Source organism: Haliotis rubra, unplaced genomic scaffold (assembly GCF_003918875.1).
Source record: "Haliotis rubra isolate DU_JTF1 unplaced genomic scaffold, ASM391887v1 Scf157, whole genome shotgun sequence".
In the NCBI taxonomy this organism is placed as follows: domain Eukaryota; kingdom Metazoa; phylum Mollusca; class Gastropoda; order Lepetellida; family Haliotidae; genus Haliotis; species Haliotis rubra.
The window spans coordinates 238490-259586 of NW_025765525.1; the positions used below are offsets into that span (position 1 = coordinate 238490).

Consider the following 21097-nt stretch of genomic DNA (forward strand, 5'->3'; position numbering starts at 1 on the left):
TTATAGTGCTAGCACACTGAGATACCATGCCGCAGTGAAGCATGAAGCGGTGAAAGGACAAAGAGCAGCATCACGGCAGCCTTTCATCCAACATGAAGATGGCATGCCATGATATAACTGAAATACGTTTTAATAGGTCGTTAAGTGGCGGTGGGTAGCCTAATGGTTAGGCGTCTACTCGTCACGCTGAAGACCCGGGTTCGATTCCCCGCATGGGTACAGTGTCTAACTCTTTCAATAGGTCATTAAATCCAACTCACTCGCCCATTGTTGTAACAACAACTTTGATGCATTGGCGTTACGTGAGTGAGTGAGTTCAGTTTTACGCCGCTTTTAGCAATATTCCAGCAATATCACGGCGGGGGACACCAGAAATGGGCTTAGCACACTGTACCCATACAGGGAATCGATCCCGGGTCTTCGGCGTGACGAGCGAACGCTTTAACCACAAGGCTACCACACCGCCCCTGCATTGGCGTTACAGAGCCCCGGGGGCACTGATATCAGGTCTGACAACATATCCCCCAGCTCAAGGATTCATCATCTAGTCTACCATCAATTTGGCTACATCAGTTTCTGTCGGTTATTATCGGTTACGACCACACAATAAGAACATTACCAAGAGTGGCGTTAAACAAGGACAGACTCCAAACTACACGTGATACGAGTTTTTAATGTACGTTTTAAAAACTATTTTGAGCTTTCATGAAGCAATGATCCTAAAAGACTTTTGACTATTATTGCATTTCTACAGCTACAGACATGATCAAACCCAGTCTTCCCAATTTTGCTGTTAATGACGACATCTGAATGTGTCCACAGGATGAAATGCCCTTCATGACCTCTTGCTATGCATATGTCTTTCATCCCCATATAGATGACCATCCAACTCACCCAAGATGGTGAACATGACAATACCACGCTCTGTCCTTCATACACAATGCACATTTAACCTATCGGAGCAGATATGACTGAAACTGTGTTCAAAACAGTGGTAAGTCCAACTCACGCCCTGATGATGTGGAACCCCATGACGTGTCCAGCATTAAGTTTTTGCATCAACCATTTGCACTATTCGTGGTTCGCCTCACACATTTGCCATGTTACTGAAATACTGTTCAAATACTGTCAGTACCATTGACTGCCTATGACAATACTGTTGAACATGGCGATCCCATGACCTCCTTGATAAGTGTTCTGAAGGACACCAGAAGATTATGCTCACATGAGGGGCAAGTTTCTGGGAACCCATCTATTGAAGGCCATGAATATTATCTTCGGCAGGAACGTTATCGAGATCATTAATGCATTGACATCTTTCTTTGCCCTTGACCTTGGTGGCGACAGAAGATGAGTACTGGGGATCGATTCCCAGATTCAGGGAAGATTTGATCCTCATGTGGGCTCTTTCTGGTAGCATTCTGAAAGATAGGTGTTTCATATATACATGAGTCATTGAATAAAGTGGGACATTTTATTCTTCAGGCTTTATTAATTCATGTTACCATGATGCTGTGAAGATCTCATGTCTTGCTTAAACATTTGCAACAATACCTGAGAAAGCTCCTAATTCAAAGGCAAGAAAACTGAAATGTTCGACTCAGGTATTCCAGATGTTAAATGCGATGCTAAATTACAGGTTACTTTGTGGTTACTCATCAGTAATCCAAAAAGGTAGAATCATTGAAATGTCATAGTGCTGTTTTGTCAAGAAAAATGATATTTACGTCTTTCTATGGGATTATTTCCAATAAACAACGTAAATATTGGTGCTTTGGGATTATTTCCAAAGAAATACGTAAATATTGGTGCCTTGAGGTTATGTCCAAAGAAAAACGTAAATATTTGTGCTTTGGGATCATGTCCAAAGGACAACAAAATTATTGGTGCTTCATGATTATTTCCAAAGAAAAAAGGAAATATTGGTGCTTTGGGGTTTCTTCCAAAGGTCAACGTAAATATTGGTGCTTTGGGAATATGTCCAAAGAACAACGAAATTATTGGTGCTTTGGGTTTTTCCAAAGAAAAACGTAAATATTGGTGCTTTGGTATTATTTCCAAAGAAAAACGTAAATATTGGTGCCTTGAGATTATGTCCAAAGAAAAACGTAAATATTGGTGCTTTGGGATCATGTCCAAAGAACAACGAAATTGTTGGTGCTTCATGATTATTTCCAAAGAAAAAAGGAAATATTGGTGCTTTGGATTTTTTACCAAAGGTCAACGTACATATTGGTGTTCTAGGATTATGTCCAAAGAAAAACGTAAATATTGGTGCTTTGGGATTATGTTCAAAGGACAACGTATATTGGTGCTTTAGGATTATGTCCAAAGAAAAACGTAAATATTGGTGCTTTGGGATTATGTTCAAAGGACAACGTAAAACTGGTGCTTTGGGGATTATTTCCAAAGAACAACGTAAGTATATTTTACCCTTACTTACAAGCCACCATAATTGTGCAGTTTTTCCATTGATTGTCAGAATCCCCACCAGCGGGGTGAGAAAGCATTGGAGCTGGTGATCTATTTGGTCATTAATCCACCCAAACAAAGACATATATAAGTTATAGGAACCTACCTTGCACAGGTATCCTAAAAGAGACAAGTGAGGGGTAACGTGTACCTGTTGTGCTCTGGAAGCCCCGAAGTGGAAACTAGCATGACATTTGGAGGACCTCTCAGGGAGACGAGTTGATCTTTATCGACAAGGTCACTTACTCAGAAAACTTCAGTCCAAGCCATAGAGATTTCGGTACATGCACTACAAACTCTCCTCTCAACATGCCGTCTATGGCGGCGAGGGCCGTCTCCCTTGGAGTCAGCAGACGGTTGATTCTGAAAGAAAATACGGTAAACGTTTACCTTGTTTGTTTATTCCAACTACATGATGATGTCCTGTCAATTATCCAGTCTGAACCAGACGATCTAGTGATTGATATTGTGAACATCGGTCCACGTCTAGGAGTCAACTTTGTGTGCAGACTCTTTCAGTGTTGTCACAACCCCTAGTGTACTGTACACAAACCTGTGCACTTAAAAGAACCCACGAATCTGTTGGTATATGACCAGATGGTGGCCACATGAATACGTGCAAACAACTAGTTGCGGGTACAGCAACGTGCAGTAATCGAAGAAAAACATACCAGCGCCTTGAGCATGCACTAGTGCGAGGATATGTGCGCTATATAAATATCCAATAATAAAAATAATAAATAACGTCTTCGGGGTACAAGCTTGACCACTGGTTGTTTTTGTCGCCTGTAATGACCTCTGTGTTGCTGGCGATCAGTTCTAACCCGGAATGCTAGCTCGGTACATATACTGAGGCGCAAAAGAAAGTATACATCTGGTGCTTTGGGATTATTTTATGAAAAACACTAACGTAATATTTTGATACCTGTTTTGATTGTGTCTAACAAACGCTGTGCAGTGTTGGCAAAAGAACTTGTCAGTCATAATCAAAACACTTTTCAAAATAAACTGACGTACAAAAGAAAGTATACACCTGGTGTGTAGGGATTATTTGAAAAGTGTTGTGATTTTGACTGGCAACTTCGCAATTGGGCACGATATCTATGGTGTTTTCGCAGCATATTAGGGAAGTCTGTGACTTATATATCACTGTGAAAGCTCTTTTCAAAACACTTACGTCACTTTTTGGAAGGTAATTCAAAAGCACCAGGTGTGTAACATTCTTTTGTATGTCAGTTTATTTACCAAGGTGTGTACTTTCTATTGTATATCAGTTTACCTTGTGAAGCAGCATTAAACCACTCACTAACTGACTCGTACGAAAACGTTATAATGAAACCCAGCAGTTCAAGCACATTGTGAAGCCACATTAAACCACTCACTCACTGTACGAAAGGGTTATAATGAAACCTGGCTCAGGTGATTTGGCCTATGTTCAATAAATAATGCAAAACCAATAGTTCCAGCACATCTAACAAGGAAGTTCGACCCACCTGTCTTTTGGGTTTTGGCACAATCCTGTACTAACGAAGGCGGGACAGACGACTGTCACCTGTATCCCACTGTAACCTAGCAACGCCATCTCCTCCGCCAGGGCCTCGGAGAACACCAGAACTGCCGCCTTGGAGGAACTGCAATAGAACCTTACTTGTTACCAAGCGACAGGATATACAATGGTTACCATGGGTGCAGGGTATATAAGGCAATTTCTCAAACACAGGAAATTGAGTTTAACTGTAAACATCACCAATCATTTTAGTTATTACTACAAAATGCAAAAGATAACATGCTCCCATGCTTCTCGTTCTCCATGCTTACATGGTGTTACATGATGTCCCAAGATTTACGGGGCGGTGGGGTAGCCTAGTGGTTAAAGCTTTCGCTCGCCACGCTGAAGATCCGGGTTCGATTCGGCACATGGGCGCAATGTGTGAAGCCCATTTCTGGTGTCCCCCGCCGTGATATTGCTGGAATACTAAACTAAACTCACTCACTCACTAAAGAGTTACCGACAAAATCCTTAGTTAGGTGTTCAAATGTGTAAACAGTTCCACAGTGGAAAGTCACACAATAGTACTATCACCTGACAGGCAAAAGAATGTGATGGTGGCTAAAAATGAAACAAAAAATTGTGATGTATTAGACCCGGGTTCGATTCCACATATGGGTACAATGTGCGAAGCCTATTTCTGGTATGCCCCGCAGTGGTATTGTTGCTGAAATCGGCGTAAAACCATATTCAGTCACACACGCAAGCGTATACCTTCACATTATACAGGACTGAAAGTTATTATGATGTGTCCTCGGGTTTTATCAAAATATGGTTAGAACTGAGAACTGCTTCGTGAATGGCTAGTTTGCGTAACGTGTAACAGTAGTGGTGTGATGTTAGGAACCAGGTTTTACCTGTAGTCGACGAGGTAGGCCGTGCCCGACTTTGCCGAAGCAGAGGCTATGTTGAGGATAACGCCGTGGCTGCGATCTATCATCCCGGGCAGAAACTCCCGAACTGTCTACAAGGAATGAGAAGACACGTCCATACACACATAACAACACAAGAGTGAGTGAGTGAGTTTAGTTTTACGCCGCAGTCAGCAATATTCCAGCTATATGGCGGCGGTCTGTAAATAATCGAGTCTGGACCAGACAACCCTGTGGTCTACAGCATGAGCATCGATCTGCGCAACTGGGAACCGATGACATGTGTCAACCAAGTCAGCGAGCCTGACCACCGATCCCGTCAGTCGCCTCTTACGACAAGCATGGGTTACTGAAGATGAATTCTTGCCCGGGTCTTCACGGGTCAAACAACACAAGAAGAGAGCCTTGTACCAGACGATGACAAGTCTTTGTTAAAAAAAAGGGATGACGACAGCTGCAATGCTAAGATCTCTTTTGTGGAACGGGCAGATTAGAAATGGTCCATGTCGAAACCTGATTGATCCACGCGTTGGGTACGATACATCACCATCAGACTTGTCACACGTCGTGACCGGCCCCGCAATCGTCTCACGTCAACCCACGCGTGGGTTTGGGTGAAGAATAGCTCTCCAGAAACATATACTGGTTAAGAGGGGTCAGATGGATCAGGTGCTCAGACCAGGGTGATTCTTTAATGTTCCACTATTAAAACAATGCCCGTCAAACCCTAAACCATTTATACTTCTACCATTCGTAAAACATTTTTTTATTTTTTTTTTATTTATTTTTTATTAAAATATATTAAAATTAAATTATAGAGGAAACAATCGATATGGGCAGTAGTTGCTGAAAATTTAAAGTAAAACCAAAACCGATCTTGTGCTCACCCAGAACTGAGCTAAAGTGTTGACCTCAAACGTCTTCCTAATGTCTGCTGATGTCATCTCTAGGAGGGTGCCTCCATTCAACACCCCGGCGTTGTTCACCAACACGTCAACGCCTCCGACTTCCACTCGCACGACTTCCGCCACACTCTTGATGGCGTCTTCGCTGCTGACGTCACATATATAGGTAGACACTTTGGCGCCAACGGCTCGAACATCATCAGCAGTGTTCTCCATATTTTCCTGTCGTAACAATACGAGACGTGCCCACCAATGTTTTCATTTCCCAGTACATGTTTACATGACATTATAATTATGAATAGATGTTCACATATACAAGGCATACATAAATAGGTAGTATCTACAGGCTTGGCATAGGGCCTTAGTCGGTGTTACATTGGCCATTCTTTCTTTGCAGATATTACATATAGATAAGTAGGCATAACTACAAGTTCCTGTGATCGACTGTTTTGCCACCGATCAAAATATTGTTATTGTGCCAAAGCGATTGATTTAGGACCTGTGTATTATTAATTTCATTCTGATAACAAATTGTTAAATAGTCAGACCATGCCTCCACAACCTCCCTCCAGAATCTATTTGAAACATTGGGTAACTACATAATATATAGGTAGGCATCGGTACATAGTGTTGTTTCGTATTGTATATGAATTACAACTTGTGTATGTTTGACTGCATCTGGTAACATGCAAGGTATAAGTCATTTAACATTACCCATTATTTCTCAACAGATGTTTACATATACATGTACATAAGTATACATAGTACAGTGTATGAAAACGTCTACTGCATGTTTGACTGTTTCTAATCGCCTGCAAGGTATAAATCATTTTTACATTAATGTGTAAAATTTACAATTAAATATTAAGCTACAAGTCTAAAAATAGCGTGTGAAAAGAGGACCAATTGTTGATTGTCGTTTGTAAAGGCCATAAATTTGCATGCTTAATAGTAACTTAATATTTCTTTTCGGATGCTTTTAAAATTAGGTTTTCTCCCTTTTCTGCTCATATTGTAAATATTTTGTTTCACCGTGAGACAAATGGCATTAAGTGGATTTTTATTTCTCCCCTTAAAACCAAAAATAATATGTTCTGGTGTTAAATCAATGTATCCTTCAGTCAACCTCTCTAACCATTTAGACATCTCTTTCCACATTTTGCTTGAATGGGTACAGTCACATAATAAATGTATAACACTCTCAGGCACCTTTTTACAAAACGAACACATAGGTGAATCAATGTAACCAATCTTATACAAGTGATTATTAGTTGTCAGAATATTCTGAGTTATCTTATACTGAAACCATTTTAGATCGACGCTTTGGGTTTATCGATTAGCCATCAAATTAATATTTTCCCATTCCTTCTGTTGGAGGTCTTTATCCAATATTTCTTCCCATTTTAATTGACCATTTGTTTTATGAAAACAAAATTGACATTGTGTTTTATAGAACTGTTTGCTACTAACTATTTTGGAGATATTATAAGGTAAAAACTAGGGTAGGCAAGTATGTTCTCCACATGTTTAAAGGTGAAATTCCTTTTTTGTATATATCCAGTGATTGCTCTTTTAAGTCCTTGGTATGTAAGAAAATCAACTTCTATATCATATTTATAATTCAGGTCTTCCAAAGACAGTATATTACCGTCCACATTAACTATATTTCTCAAGTATGTTATTCCCTTTTCTTCCAAGTTCCTGTGATCGACTGTTTTGCCACCGATCAAAATATTGTTATTGTGCCAAAGTGATTGATTTAGGACCTGTGTATTATTAATTTCATTCTGATAACAAATTGTTAAACAGTCAGACCATGCCTCCACAACCTCCCTCCAGAATCCATTTGAAACATTGGGTACCATACATTTGTTAATATAAACAGCATCAGCGAACCATAGTTTCTGAATATTTGGAATATATAGTGTTACATTTTTTACATAACAGTCTTTAAATTCATGCAAGTTTTGGGGATTTTATAATATTTTTCACTATTGGAATATTGAAACCTCCATATTCAACAATGGTAGTAGTAACCTTTCTTTTAATTTTATCCTTCTTGCCCTTCCAAATAAAATTAAAGCATTTCTTCTGAAAAGATTGAACCCTATCATCTGGTGGGCTTGGTATAGATGAGAAGAGATGATTTAATTTTGACAGTAGTAGTGATTTCAGCACAACGTTTCTTCCCATAGGTGTTAACAATCTTAATTCCCAAGTTTTCATATCTCTCTCAATTTTCCCAAGCTTGTCAGAATAATTAATGTCTACCATAGATTCTAGATCAACATCAAATTTGATACCTAGAAGATTAAACTCTGATTGTGACCAATCTAGATTATACTCCTTGCAAAGCTTGTACCTTGACCTTTTTGGATCCTATCCATATTAGTCTTGTCTTTTCAGTATTAACTTTAAGTCCAGAAAAACCTTGCAAAAACAGTTAAAACATTAAGCACTACGTAGAAACATTTTTCAGTACCATCTAGTGTTAACGAAGTATCATCCACAAACTGAACTAGAATACTTTCAATATTTCCCATCTTGATACCCTTTATCTTCTTATCTTTTCTTATCATAATTGCTAAGATTTCTACCCAAAGGTTGAATATAAATGGCGAGACCGGATCCCCTTGTTTGCATCCTCTCGTAATCTTAAAAAAGAGCTTCCGTAACCATTTACGAGGACACAAGATTCTATATCATGTAGGAGAATTGAAATCCATTTTTGTAAACTTGGTCCAAAATTAAAGAAAGTGAGTACATTCATAATAAAATTTCTATCTATTGAGTCGAAAGCCTTCTCAAACTCTATTAATAATAGCAATCCAGGGACCTGAAATGTTTCAGTGTAATCCATAATATCATAAATAAGTCTAGTTACCTCCCCTATATATCTATCTGTGACATATCCCTTTTGAATTTCATTAATGACTGTTGGAAGTATTGGTTTAATTCTGTTAGCGATTACTGCAGATGCAACTTTATATGAGGTATTTAATAGACTAATGTGACGCCAAGATTTGAGACGTGACGAACAATTCGAGACGTGTCCATCAATGAATAATTTCCATAGAACACAACGGTCAGGATGCTATTTATGCATGCATTATGAACCTACTGCCATTTTTACATTTCAAACAAAATCGAGCAGAAATATTGTATACTCCATTGAAATAGTCTAAGTGCAAGAAAAACCAGAAAGTACACCATAATCGGGTTATTTGGGAAAACAATTCCAAACATTTTCATCACCTAACCCGTACACTTTCTGGAAAAACAGTGAATAACAAAAGCAAACTTGATATGCATCGTTCCAGGATTGACTGACGTCATGGAATTTTCACAAAATACACAATGTCAGTTTTAAGCAGTCGTGAACGAGTGAGTGAGTTGTTTAAAACAGGAGTGTTAGTGAGAAAGTTTAGTCGTGCGCCGCTTTCAATATTCCAGCAACATCACGGCGGGGGACACGAGAAATGGGCGTAACTCACTGTACCCATGTGGAGAATCCAACCCGGCTAAAATGCGTGACGAGCTGACGCTTACTAACAACTAGGCTACCCCAAACGCCCCGTGTAAGCTTGAAATTTGAATTGACAACAACATTATAACGAGTTATTAGGCTGAAAAAGTATTATACCACAATCAAATACGTTACCATTTCTCTCTCTCACACACTTACCTCATTAATGTCCCAGAGAATGACGTCAGCTCCAAGACGTCCAAACTCCAACGCCATCTCACGGCCAATTCCATGACCACCACCCGTGATGAGCACGCGCCAACCTGTGACGTCACGGCGTCCAGGGGGAAACAACAGCTTACAGAAAGATTCCCAGTATAAGTAGATAACTTGACCACACGTATACAAAACCTCTCCCAGTGACAAACCCATAACTCAGACGACAAGTTGCAGACGATAAATATAATACGAAGTTCAGAGCAATCTCCGACGTCGCTGTTGAAGTTGATGATGAAAAGTCACTTAAACATAGACTTCACTTGAGATGCGTTCAAATCAGTCGAAATTGCTTCACCCTGAATAATAAAACCTCAAGCGGATAAGAATACACCTTGTCCTATAGATAACTAAACACCTCCGATGAAAAGCTCAATCATATCGATCGTAACAGTTCAGTTTCCGTTGAAAGCCGTGAATGTTGAGAAAGCAAGTCATCATAGTCTTCATCAATCGTCATGTCCTATTTATATGGTTAAACGTTACACCATTCAGAAACCCACTGCAGTTGTCAGGCGACCGACGCTGGTGAGTGGTCCAGTGAAAGCAGACGACATCCGTTCAGGGTAAGGGTCAGAAATACACCAGGACTGCTGCCCTTCCTGTACTGGTTGTTATCGGAGTTAGGGCGATAGTGGTGGTGTTTTGTTTTTATACAATCTCTACCCGTCGCTAAATATACCCCTAGGGTCTCCATACTCGACAACATTATCTGACACTGTCTAAATCTGGAAACACTTCTCTGTATTTAAAGGGTACTTAAGTAGATATTGTCAGCGTTTAAGTTAAATCGTTGAACTAATATAACACTAACACAACAGGATTGTCCTCGTGCTTTAACTATAATATACACTCAAGGCCAAAACAAAGTGGCCCGTGCTTAAAATCTTAATAAAAATCAACACAGACAAAAACATTGATATCATATCTGTTTATGTTGATAGTAAGGCCACTTGCTAAACATCTAGAGGCTATTACCACGTCAAACACTAAGTAATGTTCAAGCAAAATGAATTAAATGACACTGGTATCAAAGGGCAAAGTTACATGTTTTCAGTTGTGTTGAACACTATCTGTGAACTCCAGATTAAAACACATTTGTCAACGTTTAGTAGTGCATTACTTAGTATCTTGTGTGTCCTCCTTCTGCATTGATACATGCAAGTACTCGACGTCTCATTGACGTTGTGAGACGTCTAATGAAGGCATTTGGGATATTCCTCCATTCCTCATGAATGGCCTGCTTCAGGTGTCTCAGGTTTGCTGGTGGGTTAAGTGTCATTCTGATTTGCCTGCCCAGAAAGTCCTAGAGGTGCTCTATGGGTGATAAGTCAGGGGAACGAGACGGCCAAGGCAAAACGTTGATGTTATTGGTTCGCATGAAGTCTGTCACAATCCTAGCTGTGTGTGCAGGAGCATTGTCTTGTTGAAATAATGTCCCTTGGTGTTGATTACCGACAGGAAACACATCTGGACGAAACACCTTGTCAGTGTATTGGTGTGCTGTCAGGTTGCCTTGAACTGTAACCAATTGCGTCTTCATTTTGCCACGGATACCTCCCCAAACCATAACACTTCCAACGCCATGAGCCTGTACCTCCACAACGCATGACGGGGCATGACGTTCACCACGACGGCGATACACACGTGTTCTACCGTCGTTATGGTATAAACAAAATCTACTCTCATCACTGAATAGAACCCTACGCCAATCACGAAGCTGCCATCGTCGAACACGACGTGCCCAGATCAACCTGTTCAGGCGATGTTGACGTGTCAGCATTGCTCCAAGAATGGTCTGTGGGCTCGAATTCCGGCATGCTGTTGTCGTCGTCTAACTGTGTGTCTGTTGACAACTCGACCGAGTGCCGTTGATGCCGATTCCGAAACTGTCAGGAACCAATTCCTCAAATGTAGAATTCGTAGATATCGATCTTCCTGGGGGTAGTGACCTTTGGTCTACCTGCCCTTGGTCGGTCAACAGTCCTGCCAGTCTCATTGAAACGTTTAATAAGTCTATAGATGGTATGTCTGTGACAACCGAACGTTCTTGTGACATGGGCATGAGAAGCTCCCGTGCTTATCATTCCTATGACTCTTTAACGCTGTTCTGAATACAGTCTAGGCATATCTAAAGTGTTTTCCTGTTTCACAACGTCCGTGTCATGCCAACGGTCGTTAAATGCCCCTTTTTCTGACGTAGTGTGGCCTTTTTCCTTAAAATATGTGTATTTGACCATTTGCACAAATTTCACGATTTTTTTTATCTCGAAGTCAATTTTTCCTAATGACAACATTATTGGTGTGTTTTGGCGATTGTTAAACAATAGAAAATAAATTTCATCAATGTTGAATAAATTTCATATATCAAAAATAAAATGGGCCTCTTTTTGGGCCTTGAGTGTATAGTTCAGGGCGAAAGTGTGCTTTATTACACTATACATGGTGGTAGAGCGAACTGTAATTCTTAAATAACACTAACACAACAGGATTTCGTAAACTAAATATAGTAACAATGACATAATATTTTCCATGCCGTTTGATGTTCTCTCTATACGGAGAAAAACCAAAGTTAAACACTTTTTTAATATCGTGTGATTTTGGATTTGAGCTGTTTGGGCTCCTTCAGTTGCATTATCCGATGTGTTGGGTTTTCGCCAATTTTAGCAATATTCCAGCATTTCAGGAAAGGCAGTAGTCAATTAGCGCTAAATTCATTGCCCTTACTCTCGCCTACTCTCGTTTAACTTTACGTAACTGAAAGTATTATATTATTTTTGAGAATGTTGCACTAATACGCTTCCATAATGGAACACACTGACAATCACGACGTTAATTCAAAACAGCAGCGTACCGATGCTGCATGTGTTTTATTCGACAAACAAACAGACGGAAGACGTCTTCGTAAAGTATGTCCTTCAGCCGAACAGATTCCCCGGGTTGACTGACGCACTGCAAGGCAATATAAACCATGCTCAGGTGATAGTCAGTTACAGACAGAATGCATCCTTGCTGTAAGTGATGTACTGGGCCTAGATTGTCGAAACCTAAAATGATCTCAAAGCTATCGTAAGGAAACCGTAGACTCCTATTTCAGAAACCATCGTAGCCATAAGATATCGTAAGATTGTTGTCAATCTGTATAGTGATGGCCATAGTTTAACAAAACCATGAGTATCATTCGTTACCTTCATCATAACCTCGTTCGGGTTCCCAAACAGCCTATGCTGTTTGGAAGAACCTACTAAATGTACTCCATGACTTAATCATCCAGATAGACCGTGTGTTGTGGTACTGGTACTGGGCGTTGTGGTACTGGTACTGGGCGTTGTGGTACACTGGCAGTGGGGTACTGGGTGTGGTACTGGTACGAGGTGTGTGGCACTGGTACTGGGTGGTACTGGTACTGGGTGTTGTGGTACTGGTACTGGGTGTTGTGGTACTGGTACTGGTGTTGTGGTACTGGTACTGGTGTTGTGGTACTGGTACTGGGTGTTGTGGTACTGGTACTGGGTGTTGTGGTACTGGTACTGGGTGTTGTGGTACTGGTACTGGTGTTGTGGTACTGGTACTGTTGTGAATTGTTGGGTACTGGTACTGGGTGTTGTGGTACTGGTACTGGGTGTTGTGGTACTGGTACTGGGTTTGTGGTACTGGGTGTTGTGGTACTGGTACTGTGGTACTGTTGTGGTACTGGTACTGGGTGTTGTGGTACTGGTACTGAGTGTTGAGGTACTGGTGCTGGGTGTTGTGGTACTGGTTCTGGGTGTTGTTGTACTGGGTGTTGTGGTACTGGTACTGGGTGTTGTGGTACTGGTACTGGGTGTTGTGGTACTGGTACTGGGTGTTGTGGTACTGGTACTGGGTGTTGTGGTACTGGTACTGGGTGTTGTGGTACTGGGTGTTGTGGTACTGGTGCTGGGTGTTGTGGTACTGGTACTGGGTGTTGTGGTACTGGTACTGGGTGTTGTGGTACTGGTACTGGGTGTTGTGGTACTGGTACTGGGTGTTGTGGTACTGGTACTGGGTGTTGTGGTACTGGTACTGGGTGTTGTGGTACTGGTACTGGGTGTTGTGGTACTGGTGCTGGGTGTTGTGGTACTGGTACTGGGTGTTGAGGTACTGGTACTGGGTGTTGTGGTACTGGTACTGGTGTTGTGGCAATTTGGTACTGGGTGTTGTGGTACTGGTACTGCGTTGTGGTACTGGTACTGAGTGTTGTGGCACTGGTACTGGGTGTTGTGGTACTGGTGGTACTGGGGTGTTGTGGTACTGGTACTGGGTGTTGTGGTACTGGTAGTGAGTGTTGTGGTACTGGTAGTGGGTGTTGTGGTACTGGTACTGAGTGTTGTGGTACTGGTACTGGGTGTTGTGGTACTGGTACTGGGTGTTGTGGTACTGGTACTGGGTGTTGTGGTACTGGGTGTTGTGGTACTGGGTGTTGTGGTACTGGTACTGGGTGTTGTGGTACTGGTACTGGGTGTTGTGGTACTGGTACTGAGTGTTGAGGTACTGGTGCTGGGTGTTGTGGTACTGGTTCTGGGTGTTGTGGTACTGGTACTGGGTGTTGTGGTACTGGTACTGGAGTGTTGAGGTACTGGTACTGGGTGTTGTGGTACTGGTACTGGGTGTTGTACTGTACCGGGTGTTGTGGTACTGGTACTGGGTGTTGTGGTACTGGTGCTGCGTGTGTGGCACTGATACTGGGTGTTGCGGTACTGGTACTGGGTGTTGTGGTACTGGTACTGGGTGTGTGGCACTGGTACCTGGGTGTTGAGGTACTGGTGCTGGGTGTTGTGGTACTGGTACTGGGTGTTGTGGTACTGGTACTGGGTGTTCTGGTACTGGTACTGAGTGTTGTGGTACTGGTACTGGGTGTTGTGGTTCTGGTACTGCGTTTGTGGCACTGGTACTGGGTGTTGTGGTACTGGTACTGGGTGTTGTGGTTCTGGTACTGGGTTGTTGTGGTACTGGTACTGGGTGTTGTGGTACTGGTACTGGGTGTTGTGGTACTGGTACTGGGTGTTGTGGTACTGGTACTGGGTGTTGTGGTACTGGTACTGAGTGTTTTGGTTCTGGTACTGGGTGTTGTGGTACTGATACTGGGTGTTGTGGTACTGGTACTGAGTGTTGTGGTACTGGTACTGGGTGTTGTGGTACTGGTACTGGGTGTTGTGGTACTGGTACTGGGTGTCGTGGTACTGGTACTGGGTGTTGTGGTACTGGTACTGGGTGTTGTGGTACTGGTACTGGGTGTTCTGGTACTGGTACTGGGTGTTGTGGTACTGGTACTGGGTGTCGTGGTACTGGGTGTTGTGGTACTGGTACTGGGTGTTGTACTGTTTGTTGTGGTACTGGGTGTTGTGGTACTGGTACTGGGTGTTGTGGTACTGGTACTGGGTGTTGTGGTACTGCTGCTGGTGTTGAGGTACTGGTGCTGGGTGTTGTGGTACTGGTACTGGGTGTTGTGGTACTGGTACTGGGTGTTGTGGTACTGGTACTTGGTGTTGTGGTACTGGTACTGGGCGTTGTGGTACTGGTACTGGATGTTGTGGTACTGGTACTGGGTGTTGTGGTACTGGTACTGGGTGTTGTGGTACTGTACTGGGTGTTCTGGTACTGGGTGTTGTGGTACTGGTACTGGGTGTCGTGGTACTGGGTGTTGTGGTACTGGTACTGGGTGTTGTGGTACTGGTCCTGGGTGTTGTGGTACTGATACTGTGATACACTGACGGCCTGGGACGTTGCATATGATGTCTAAAAGTATTCTTAACGCTGCATGTATATATTTCCATGCTGAATACAACCAGTGTAGCTTCCAAATTTTCCTGGCTATGCCTGAAAGTTGCTGGCCAACAAAATAATTCACTAGCCCGAAATATGAACGTAGACACGGGTTTCATAATTAAGCTGTAATATGATAAACATTTTTTATCAGGCCATAATCTTGCATGATATAAAAGTGTATTGTCACTTACGTAGTCGGAGAGAGTGCTATATTTACAAATGACCCCATGAAAATTCACTAGCCAGTCGGGTGAGTGACAGTGGAGATTTACTGGCCCGACTGGATTATTACTAGCCACGGGATAGCGGACCAGTGGCAATTTTGCACACTGAACACAACACTGCGGGCTGTGTGTGGCGCTTAACCGTTTCCAAGATGAATGGATCAAACTCTGTGAATTGGGAGGTAGGTCCTCAAGGAAATGGTAAACATGGTGGTCACAGGTCTGGTAACCCTGGTAACCCAACACCCGAGATAACATCACCGATATTGCTATATTTGGCGTGATACAATATTAATATTTTCAATCGGTAGGGCTCAAAATTTTAAGTATTTTGAAAACCAGATCTGTAAAGATTTCTTTTTGTTTGGATTACAATGACATTTGTGCGTTCCTATATTGACGGCCGGATGTACACTTGAATATGGAAATTGAAATGTACAAACATTCTCCAAACTTTACTAGGTTGGTAAAAGTCGCTGAAATATTGCAACCGTTAGAATCTTATTGGAGTGTAAATAATTACCGTTGAATAACCAATTCGTGTTTGTTTTATATTTAAGCCACCATGAGTTATTGTCGTGCACCTTCCCTTCGTTGTCTTCCGGCAATTAATGCGCGTATGTGCCTTGTAATCATATGCATTAACCTATGGTTATTACGATCTTAAAGGGGCCACTGATTTTAGTTCATTAGCCATTAGACGCATTTATATTAAAATATGCAACATATTACCAAGTAATGTTCGTTATATCTGTTAGTTCGTTACAAACGTAGTTCACTGTTGCTGTAAATAAGCTCACTCGACTTCGCATATAAAGGCTTCTGAATAGCTGCAGTGCTCGTCATCCCAGGAGTAGTCGGCATGCATGGAGAGGCAGCGTTCCCCTGGAGACAGGTTGTTGGGTTCCCCTTGGCGCCAGAAGAACTGCTTGATTGTCTCCCCTGTAGACGCCCATATCCAATCACCGGACAGCATGTTGGTCCCGTCCAGCCAGAAGTCCACGGAGCCTGGGTACAGCGCTGTCGGGAGAGTGAGTGAGGGAAATCAGGTCTCAGATCACAATTATATTCCTTCTTCGCTATCTACAGTGAAATGCCAGGAACCCATGAAGATCTGGGTTAGAACTGGTCTTCAGCAAGCCATGCCCGTCTTAAGAGGCGACTAACAGTATCGGGTTGGGTGTCAGGGAGAGTGTTCGTGACGCAAGTAAAAACGCAGATTGATTTGAAAAATGCTACGTGAAATGTTTCCTAAGATAATATCCAGCTACTGCCAGACTGCACGCACCTTTGATGGATGTCACATAGTTCTTCAGGAAGTCGTGTTCTCGCTGACTCTCCACCTTTGCCAGGTTCAGTCCGAAGTCTTTGCAGTACGCCTACAGTGAAGACAACGTTTGAGTAGCAGGCAGTGCATCTTACATACGTGTTCCCTAGTGACTGGAGTGGATCAGATAGCTACCTTCAACCAACCCAACCCCTCCCCCGTGTCTTTAGGGGTCGACTGTTGGATACTCTGGGTAGGGGGAGGGTTAGGCTTAAGATGATGGCGATGGTGGGTCTTTGTGGAAGGGTAGTTCTCAGTGGGAGGGTGCTGTGACGAGGTTAACATTTTCTCTGGGATTGTTTTGGACACTTCTAATCATAGGATGACTGACTGACTGAGTTTGGTTTTACGCCGCTTCTAGCAATATTCCAGCAACATCACGGCGGGGGACACCAGAAATGGGCTTCACACATTGTACCCATGTGGGGATTCGAACCCGGGTCTTCGGCGTGACGAGCCAACGCTTTGACCACTAGGCTACCCCACCACCCAATCAAAGGATGATAGGATGTTCAGAGTTATCACGTCTTTTGAGCCCAACACAAATTGTGTTTCGAACAAAAACTGTCAAGAATTGGCCACTGAAAAAAATAAAGTTGCAATGCAAGTACATGTAATTTCATTCTAGATGCTATATTTTTTAATTTTTGGGGGGCAGGATGTCAGTAAACGTCTCCTCCAGATGCTCAGTTGACATGACCAAGGTCAATAGTTGACACTGTTTCCCTGCTACGATACTTCGAGACAAGGTGACTATGGTTGGCCCCCAAACCCAACGGCGCCCGTATGTTACTGAGTAAGGGTCATTCAGTAATGTTATTTACTGCATGATAAGCAGGGGAGATAATCTCAATTTCTCGAGGGTTCTGCTTTACTGCTTAATAAATACTTGAGAAAATCAATTTGTCAAACCTGCATGCTAATCAAAGCCGAATGTATGTCGATTTAATAGCAGCTTGGCTGTAGGTACCCTGATGACGTCATACGTACCACAGCTGCCGGCCAGGTGGCCTTCTCAGGAAACACCTTGTAGCAGGAGTCATCATGGCGGACAAAGCCGTTGGGGCAGCCGAAGACGACTGAAACTACAATCACTCAAGTCCATTAAAGAGATTCCAATGGTTGATAGAGTTACGACAGATGCCGTCCAGTAAAGATGAACCTTCACTATCGCTATTTGCTCTATATACAATTTTATCGTCAACAGGCGCTTCAGTCGCTACAGAGTTGTGTCCCTTAACAGTGACAGGAATAGAAGATCGAACCCCAGTTTCGCCCACTTCATTGCCGTCGTTCAGCAGGTTTCTGGGTTTCACCATGTCGAACAAGCTTTCCGAGCTCTCACCTCTGGAGGAAAGCCTTACATCACTGCACATGAACTGTAAGCCAACAAGCATATTACAGTGTGGCCCAGCATGAAGCCTTTTAAGTCGATAAGACGGACAGAACAATACCCGATACTTACGTCCAGTGTGCGAGATAGTTTCCAAATTTTGCTAGCCAGTCGGGCTAGCTATGCCTTAAAGTTACTGGTCAACAAAATAATTCTCTAGCCCGAAATATGAATGTAGACAAAGGTTTCATTTAGCTGCTAATTACAGTGTGGCCCAGCATGAAGCCTTTTAAGTCGATAAGACGGACAGAACAATACCCGATACTTACGTCCAGTGTGCGAGATAGTTTCCAAATTTTGCTAGCCAGTCGGGCTAGCTATGCCTTAAAGTTACTGGTCAACAAAATAATTCTCTAGCCCGAAATATGAATGTAGACAAAGGTTTCATTAAGCTGCTAATATGATGAACACTTTTTATCAGGCCATAATCCTGCAAAAAGTTTTAAAAGTGTACTATCACTTAAATAGTCGGAGAGAGTGATATATTTACAAAATGACCCCATGAAAATTCACAAGCCAGTCGGGCCAGTGACTGTGGAGATTTACTGACCCGACTGGATTTTTACTATCCACGGGCTAGCGGGCCAGAGTCAATTTCGCACACTGCTTACGTCTACGCCGATTATTTGTCAGCTAGTACTAATTTCAGCTGTCACTCAGTGCGGTCTCATTCCAAGTCAATCCTTATAGCGCTTGAATTGACTTAGCCCGAAGGCCGCCTCCGTGGTGTAGTGGTTAGAGCGTCCGCCCGGAGAGCGGAAGGTCGCGGGTTCGATCCCCGACCGCGTCATACCAAAAGACGTTAAAATATGGTACTTGTTGGTCCCTGCCTGGCGCTCGGCATTAACGGGTACAACAAGGACTGATCGGCTCGGAGTCAGTATACTGTGGGGGGTATTCATGCTTCACCGCGGCATGGTATCTCAGTGAGCTAGCACTATAAAACCAGCTTAAGTCTGGGCTAGTACAAGCAGCCGCACATACACATACACACGCATGCACGTCGTTAAACCCAATTTCACCTCACCTCACCTCCCCTCACTTAGCTCGAAATTGCCCGACGGGGCTGTTGTTTACAATATCCATCAATGGTTTGTCTGGGTTTGATTCCGATATTTTCAGGTCGCCGTCATGTATGGGGCACTGCTCAGTGTACAATAAACAATAAACAAAACACCTACTGTAAACAACAACATCATGTCTACTTACAACTCGCCGCAGTCAGAAACAACAGGTGTGGAAAGAACGCCGCCATCTTGAACAAGATAGCCTCCACTAATAGACTCGGACATGCTAACCTACCGAGGTCATGTTGTGTTATATAGGGGTGGGTATTGCAGAGAATTTTCATACTGCGATATATTGCGATGCGAAAGCATATATTGCGATATGTATTGTAATATATTGCAAGAAGTATTTTTAAACAAAGAACTACTTATAATCGCGTTAAAGCTTGATTTTTAGAGCAAAAACACACACAAAAAACTATGCTTGATTAAGCTTTAACAACAACCTTTAATCATGACAAAATAGAAATGTAAATAATATTTGGCACAAATGAAACAAGGAAATATCCGAAGATTTCCGAGTGTTACGAAGTTTTCCGAATGCAAGTCAAAATACCGGTTTTTGATCAGCGTATCGCAATACGTATCGTTTTCATGTCTGAACCGGTAAATACCGGTAAACCGGTTATATTGCGCAGCCCTAGTTATATACCATCCTCTATGACCGACTATAATATATGCATATCCGAGACTTGACCCAACCGTCACTATATTGTCCAATTTCGGGATCGATTTAATGCCATCCAATCAACTTATGGTCATAAGCGAGAGAACTAAGTTAGTGAGCGGAAGTGAAACTGCTTTTTCGACAGAGGAAGAAAATGTATCATAAAAGTAATGAGGACACGAGACAAACAGAGGGGGTCGAAAACCTTCGTAAACATGTTAAATTAGGGTAATGGAATTACATTGACCTTGTGATGTATTGGTTGTTGTTTTTTGTATAGGTATTTGTGTAAGTGAGTGAGTTTAGTTTTATGCCATTCATTGCAATGTTTCAGCAATTTCAGCAATCACGACGAGGGACACCAGAAATGGGCTTCACGCATTGTACCTTTGTCTTTTTAACAAAATACAGAGTAATATGGCACCATCGTACCTGAATGATCTTGTTCCAGGGAACGTAGCATCTAAAACTATAATCTTCGTAACTCTGATGATGTCTCACTTCGGCGTGACGAGGGAACGCTTAACCACTAGGCTATCCAAAGACGCCCGAAGTATTTGGACATGTTAACGTTGATGTTGATGCTTACGTCCACTCAAATTGGGGTAGTCTGTCCCCCAGTCCGTATCGAATGAATAATTATTATTATTGTTGTTTTTACCAATAACCAAATCTTGATAAACCCGTGAAAGGTCAACAGTCCGTGTGGCTAAGGAGTGATTCCAGGTGATGATTCTGGGTATGAAAGGCACAATAAGATCAGATAAGGTTAACAGTATCATTACCGCTTTGTTCCACCCGACGCGGTCAGTGTTACTGATTGTCCTAAAATGTGGATTGTGGCTGATGGTCGCATGGATCGTTGGTCATGCTATCGACCGTTGGTTTGCCTGAGCCAGACTTGCTCTTCAAAAAAAAACGCATAGGTGATTTTATGAATATTGAACTCATGTAGCTGCGGCAAAAACAATACAAATATACTCTTTCTTTCCAAAACGTCATCTTTTCAGAAGCGTTTGAAGAAATATTCGCCCGAACGTCACCAAGAAAACTTGCAAAGCAAAATGCACGTGCAAGTAAGCGGAAAAGCAT

At 42.3% G+C, this 21097-nt stretch overlaps 2 protein-coding genes across 2 annotated transcripts; both read right to left on the bottom strand.

Annotated features, from left to right (window-relative positions):
- Nucleotides 1-653: 653 nt before the first annotated feature.
- Nucleotides 654-10086, bottom strand: LOC124271024 (estradiol 17-beta-dehydrogenase 11-like). The gene is made up of 6 exons (XM_046706085.1): nucleotides 9484-10086; nucleotides 5781-6020; nucleotides 4879-4985; nucleotides 3966-4103; nucleotides 2719-2835; nucleotides 654-1421 (listed from the first exon to the last, which is right to left on the bottom strand). The coding sequence occupies exons 1-6, from the start codon at nucleotides 9694-9696 to the stop codon at nucleotides 1253-1255; spliced, it is 984 nt and encodes a 327-aa protein (XP_046562041.1). The 5' UTR covers nucleotides 9697-10086; the 3' UTR covers nucleotides 654-1252.
- Nucleotides 10087-12372: 2286 nt separating this feature from the next.
- On the bottom strand, nucleotides 12373-19584 carry LOC124271025 (perlucin-like). Its single transcript, XM_046706086.1, has 5 exons — nucleotides 19481-19584; nucleotides 17869-17963; nucleotides 16840-16930; nucleotides 16352-16571; nucleotides 12373-12492 (listed from the first exon to the last, which is right to left on the bottom strand). Exons 1-5 carry the CDS (start codon nucleotides 19524-19526, stop codon nucleotides 12459-12461), a joined length of 486 nt encoding a protein of 161 aa, XP_046562042.1. The 5' UTR covers nucleotides 19527-19584; the 3' UTR covers nucleotides 12373-12458.
- Nucleotides 19585-21097: the final 1513 nt, after the last annotated feature.

Bases quoted from the DNA above. Each gene is read 5' to 3' on its own strand.
- LOC124271024 (XM_046706085.1), bottom strand. From the start codon at position 9,696: ATGGGTTTGTCACTGGGAGAGGTTTTGTATACGTGTGGTCAAGTTATC. The intron at 4,986-5,780 runs GTGAGCACAAGA...CATTCCTTGTAG, and splicing joins ACACTTTAGCTCAGTTCTGG to ACAGTTCGGGAGTTTCTGCC. The intron at 2,836-3,965 runs GTGGGTCGAACT...ATTTTCTTTCAG, and splicing joins TGCCAAAACCCAAAAGACAG to AATCAACCGTCTGCTGACTC.
- LOC124271025 (XM_046706086.1), bottom strand. From the start codon at position 19,526: ATGGCGGCGTTCTTTCCACACCTGTTGTTTCTGACTGCGGCGAGTT. The intron at 16,931-17,868 runs GTACGTATGACG...TCTTCACTGTAG, and splicing joins CCACCTGGCCGGCAGCTGTG to GCGTACTGCAAAGACTTCGG. The intron at 12,493-16,351 runs GTGAGCTTATTT...ATTGCCTTGCAG, and splicing joins GCCTTTATATGCGAAGTCGA to TGCGTCAGTCAACCCGGGGA.